A 5,864-nucleotide genomic window follows, 5' to 3' on the forward strand; every position below is an offset into this window, starting at 1 on the left:
GGGAGGCTGAGGCAGGAGAATGGCGGGAACCCGGGAGGCGGAGCTTGCAGTGAGCTGAGATCGCGTCACTGCACTCCAGCCTGGGTAGCAGAGCAAGACTCCGTTTCAAAAAAAAAAAGATTTTACAATAGTGATGTTATCTGCAGGAGCAATCTGGGGGGGCTCAGACTCTCGGAGCCAGAGGTTGCATGACCCCTAAACTAAATTTCTAATCTTGTAGCTAATTTGTTAGTCCTGCAAAGGCAGACTGGTCCACAGGCAACAACTGGTTTTTTTGTTTTTTTGTTTTTTTAGGGAAATAGCTATTATCAATTTTGTTTCAGAGTCAAAACATGAACGGAATTCTTTCCCAAAGTTAGTTCAGGCCTATGCCCAGGAATGAACAAGGACAGCTTAAAGGTTAGAAGCAAGATGAAGTCGGTTAGGTCTGATCTCTTTCACTGTCCTAATTTCCTCAGTTGTAATTTTTGCAAAGGCGGTTTCACAGTCACCCTGTGTGTGTAACGACGAGGCAGATACTTACAGAGCTACCTTTAGAGTTCCCTCTTAGGGCTGGGTGCAGTGGCTCAAGCCCGTAATCCCAGCACTGTGGGAGGCTGAGGCAGGTAGATTACCTGAAGTCAGGAGTTCAAGACCAGCCTGGCCAACATGGCGAAACCGCACCTCCACTAGAAATACAAAAATTACCCGAGCGTGGTGGCACATGCCTGTAGTCCCAGCTACAGCTGAGGCAGGAGAATTGCTTGAACCCAGGAGGCAGAGATTGCAGTGGCAGAGGTTACAGAGGCGGAGGTTGCAGTGAACCAAGATAACACCACTGCACTCCAGCCTGGGTAACAGAATGAGATTCCATCTGAAAAATAAAAATAAAGAAGAATTCCCTCTTAGGCCCCTATCACAAAAGTAGGTACTAATCAGCCCTAGGATAGGATAGAGACTGGATCAGAGGCTCCCTGGGAGCTGTGGAAGGAGGAGCAGGCCTTGGGGCATCAGGAGAGGAGAAAGGATTGCTGGGCTAGGGGAATCTCCTGACCTCCTGACCTTAGGTGTCCGGTCAGTCTGAGTCCATCTCAACTTACATGGAATTGATCCCTTTATTTTTGTTTATTTATTTATTTATTTATTTATTTATTTTTTGAGATAGGGTCTCACTCTGTCACCCAGGCTGGAGTGCAGGGTCGTGATCACTGCTCACTGCAACCTCCGTCTCCCAGGCTCAAGCAATCCTCCTCCCTCAGCCTCCTGACTAGCTGGGATGACAGGCGCACACCACCACGCCCAGCTAATTTTTGTATTTTTTCACAAATATGGGTTTCACCATGTTGGTCAGGCTGGTCTCGAACTCCTGGACTCAAATGATCCGCCCACCTCAGCCTCCCAAAGTGTTGGGATTACAGGCGTGAGCCACCGCGCCCAGCCCTTATCCCCTTCTCTTGACCCTATTGCCAATTCCAGGCCTTCACCATCTGTGACCTGGATCATTGCAAACAGCCTCTACATTAGTTTCTATGGCTGCTCTAACAACTTACCACAGACTTAATAACTTTAAAGCACACAAATTTGTGATCTTCTTGTTCTGGAGGCCAGACGTCTGAAATGCATCTCACTGGGCTAAAAACCAACGTGTTGGCAGGCTGCACTCTTTCTGGAGTCTCCAGGGGAGAATCTGTACCCTTGTTTTTTGCACTTTCTAAAGGCCACCCGCATTACTTGGCTCATGGCCCCTTCCCCATCTTCAAAGTCAGCAGGGCAGCCTCTGCAAGTCTCTCTCCGATGCTGATCTCCTCTTCTGCCTTCCACTTCCATTCATAAGGATCTTTGTGATTACACTGGGCCCATCAGATACTCCAAAACAACCTCCCCATCTCACAGTCAGCTGATGAGAAACTTGCATCCATGTGCAACCCTAATTCTCTCTTGCCAGGTAACCTAACACATCCACAGGGTCTGGGGATTAGGATGTGGACATTCTTGGGGAGCCGTTAATCTGCCTCCTAGTCTCTAAGATTTTAGTCTTGCTTCCTTCCCATGATTGCCAAAAATCAAACAGGTAGTTCATGCTTTTGCTTAAAATCCTTCCCTCTTCCTGGTCCCCTGTCGGATAAAGTCCAAACCCCTCACCAAGCCTCACCCATCATCAAAGCCTCCTGGAGATGGCCCTGCTTCCACTCTGGCCTCAAATCCTGCTGCTTCCCACCTACCCCTCGCTTTGAGGGTGGAGCAGTGGATGTTGCTCGGAAATAAAACTGCCCTCTCAGTAAGGCGCGTTGATTCACGTCGAGGCACAGATGTTCACATTTGAAACAGGCAACAAATCCATGCCATTCACACTTCCACGCTTTTGCAGAAGCAGTTCCCACTGACCGAAATGCTTTCCCTTCCCAAAGTCCCTGGAAGAACCAAACTCCATCCTTCAAGACTCATGCAATACTTTAGTATAAGTATAATACATACTTACACTAAAAATCGTTTCATTATCTAAAATGCACACTTAACTGGCATATTCTATTTCATTTGCTAAGTCTGGCCCCCTTCAGATTCTTTCAAGACTTAGTCTGTGGGCTCTTTCTCCCTGCTCTCCCTACCCAGCACTTTGTGCCCTGAGGTTCAGGGGCTCTCTCCGCTGCTGGGCTCCCACGCCCCTCATCTGGGGCAGCTATTTACAGTGGGATAAATCATATATTTATCTTACTGTAGCATGTTTGCTTGTAACTGTTGCCTTCTCTAGAATGTGAGTCCTATGAAGACATGATTCACATTTTAGTTATCTTGCTACTCATTGTAGAAAAATTAGAAAGTCCAAGAAAGCAAAAGGAAAATAAATCATTCAAACGTGCATCTGCGTCAAGCACTCGATCACAGCAGCAGGATTCTACTTTGGACCCTCTAGTGGAAAAATTGAAACGAAGGTGGAAGCCAAGACAGTAAATTAAGTACATTACAGGACTTCAGACCTTTTTTTTTTTTTTTGCGACAGAGTTTCGCTCTGTTGCCAGGCTGGAGTGCAGTGGCGCCATCCTGGCTCACTGCAATCTCCACCTCCCAGGTTCAAGCGATTCTCCTGCCTCAGCCTCCCGAGTAGCAAGGACTACAGGCGCCCGCCACCATGCCCGGCTAATTTTTGTATTTTTAGTAGAGAATGGGGTTTCACCATATTGGCCAGGATGATCTCAATCTCTTGACCTCGTGATCCGCCCTCCTTGGCCTCCCAACCTTTTTATTCCATCTCTCTGCTTCCAGAAGGACCATATCAATAACCAAGTGGCCCCTGAGACATGACCCTGGACCCCCAAAAAGACCTCCCATTACTCTCTGGCTGACCCATTTGAGGAATTCATATGCTCTGTGGGCAGGAAGTTCTAACCAAAATGCAAAAAAAGTTTGAAATTCATTGTATTCCGTTGCTCCTTGCTTTTCTGTTTCTAGATAAAGATGAGATTAGTTGGCCAGGCACGGTGGTTCATGCCTGTAATCCCAGCACTTTGGGAGGCTGAGGCAGGTGGGTCACCTGAGGTCAGGAGTTTGAGACCAGCCTGACCAACATGGAGAAACCCCATCTCTACTAAAAATACAAAAATTAGCTGGGCATGGTGTCTGTAATCCCAGCTACTTGGGAGGCTGAGGCAGGAGAATCGCTTGAACCCAGGAGGCAGAAGTTGCAGGGAGCCAATATCATGCCATTGCACTCCAGCCCAGGCAACAAGAGCAAAACTGCATCTCAAAAAAAAAAAGATGAGATTAGTTTATGAAACTGGATTCCTCTTAAACTGTTCTATCTGAATGGTATTCATTTCATGCTTGATAAATTTCAAGACCTGATTATTTTGCAATATCAAATGTTGACAAAAGTTAAATATTAACCAGATAATCGAAAATTATCCTTTAACATCTACCAGCATAGATTAAGAATTTCAGACCGCCTCCAGCAACAGGTAACTTTGAAAAGGCGTGTGCCTGAAGAAATGTATCGATTGGCGTATTAAAAAAGTGCATTTATTGGCCAGGCATGGTGGCTCATCCCTGTAATCCCTGCACTTTGGGAGGCAAAGGCAGGTGGATCACTTGAGGTCAGGAGTTTGAGACCAGCCTGGCCAACGTGGTGAAACCCCATCTCTACTAAAAAAAAAAAATACAAAAATTAGCCAGGCGTGGTGGCAGGCGCCTGTAATCCCAGCTACTGAGCCTGAGGCACGAGAATCGCTTGAACCCAGGAGGCGGAGGTTACAGTGAGCTGAGATCATGCCACTGCACTCCACGGGTGACAGAGTGAGATACTGTCTCAAAAAAAAAAATTACATTTCTCCTTTTTTTAGATACATAAAGAGGAAAGAGAAAGGGGAGGAGGAGCAAGGGATGTAAGAGGGGGAAAGAAAAGAGAGAAAGGAGAGAATGCGCGGGGGTTCTCAGTCATGTGGAGGCAGCAGTCATGCGCTGACTCTGAAAACTGAAAGAAAATAGGGACAGCAAGCTGCTGCCTGTGGCCAACTCTCCCAGGGATTCTCACAACGCCAGGGAAGGGAACAGAGAAAACCACAAAGGCTGACACAAGAATAGATGCTTGATAAATGTTTATTGGATAAATGAGTGAAGGATAATCACCTGAGCTCCATAGCCGCCAAAGCCCCGTCTAAAAGCCCCGTCTAGTCCCAAACCTAAGCCCACACTCTGTCCCCTTGCAAGTAAAGAAATGCACCAAGCAGAGCTTCTGCAGCAGCCCTCGGTCCGGCCTGGCTGGAGCTATAATCATGCACACTCCGAAAAGCCGCCTCGTGGAAGGTATTCCTTTAACTGCAGGTGTTTGTTGCTCTTGGCACAGCAATATGTGATTTCCCATTTTTAGAACAATGCTCCAAAGAATGGTCACAAAAACAGCCTTAAGAGGGGGTGGTTTTCTTCCTGGCCATTTCTACAGCCCTGTAAAGCAACAACAAAGACATTTTTATTCAACACACTATTTGCATCTCTCTATAAAATCAGAAGACAGTTCGTTAACTTTGCACAAACTGAAAGAAGGCCCCCCCATTCCTTGCCAGGGCGTTTAAACAAATGCTTGCCACTGGAAGGGACAGATTTGGAAAGGATCCTGCTGCTGGGACTCTTCTGGTCTTGCCACGCCTCCCTCTGTGTGGTTTCTGTGAGGCCAGGGTGGAAAGGAAGCGTGCATAAAGCCCGAGTCTGTCCTTTTGGTGTCCCCTTTACAAGCCTGAGACCAGGAGAGGACAGTGTGTTCCCAGGAACATTCAAATAACAGAGGAAGGTAGGAACCATGAAAGCAGCTGCCACCTGCAGCCTCAGCCATTAAGAAATCCTTTTCATTATCATCTCCAAACTGACTTTCTCTCTTCCCTTTCCTCTTCATGAACCCTTTCTGCTTCGTGAACCCGAGCAATTGGCTTTGAGCCTTCATAGGCCTTCACCTTCCCTCCCTGTCATCTCCTGGAGCCTACCTACATCTTCTGTCCCAGCCCAGTGCCTCCTCCCTGAGTCACACCCAACTCATCCCCATCTGACTCCCATGAATGCGCAGGTTGTGCTCTCATGGGCCTCCTGGCCTGGTCTCTCTCACCTCCCACGTGGGCCTGCATGCCCCTGGCTCCATCTTACACCTCCCGCACTCAGGAAAGTGCAGCAACTCCTTTTCTAACAGAAACAAATCCAGCTTTCGGGCCGGGTGCAGTGGCTCACGCCTGTAATCCCAGCACTTTGGGAGGCCGAGGCAGGGGGACCACCTAAAGTCAGGAGTTCGAGACCAGGCTGACCAACATGGTGAAACCCCGCCTCTACTAAAAAAAAAAAAAAATACAAAAATTAGCCAGGTGTGGTGGTGCACACCTGTAATCCCAGCTACTCAGGAAGCTAAGGCA

The 5,864-nt window shown here is 47.7% G+C and overlaps 1 protein-coding gene across 1 annotated transcript in view; it reads right to left on the minus strand.

Moving 5' to 3' along the window:
• Window positions 1–4,553: 4,553 nt before the first annotated feature.
• Window positions 4,554–5,864, minus strand: part of AHNAK (AHNAK nucleoprotein) — a 139,520-nt gene continuing 138,209 nt past the window's right edge. Inside the window, exon 5 of the mRNA XM_011993370.1 lies at window positions 4,554–4,914. Coding sequence (XP_011848760.1) covers window positions 4,907–4,914 — 8 coding nt within the window. The 3' untranslated portion in view covers window positions 4,554–4,906. The remainder of the gene's footprint in view (window positions 4,915–5,864) is intronic.

The sequence above is a fragment of the Mandrillus leucophaeus genome, unplaced genomic scaffold (assembly GCF_000951045.1).
Source record: "Mandrillus leucophaeus isolate KB7577 unplaced genomic scaffold, Mleu.le_1.0 Scaffold43, whole genome shotgun sequence".
Classification (NCBI taxonomy): domain Eukaryota; kingdom Metazoa; phylum Chordata; class Mammalia; order Primates; family Cercopithecidae; genus Mandrillus; species Mandrillus leucophaeus.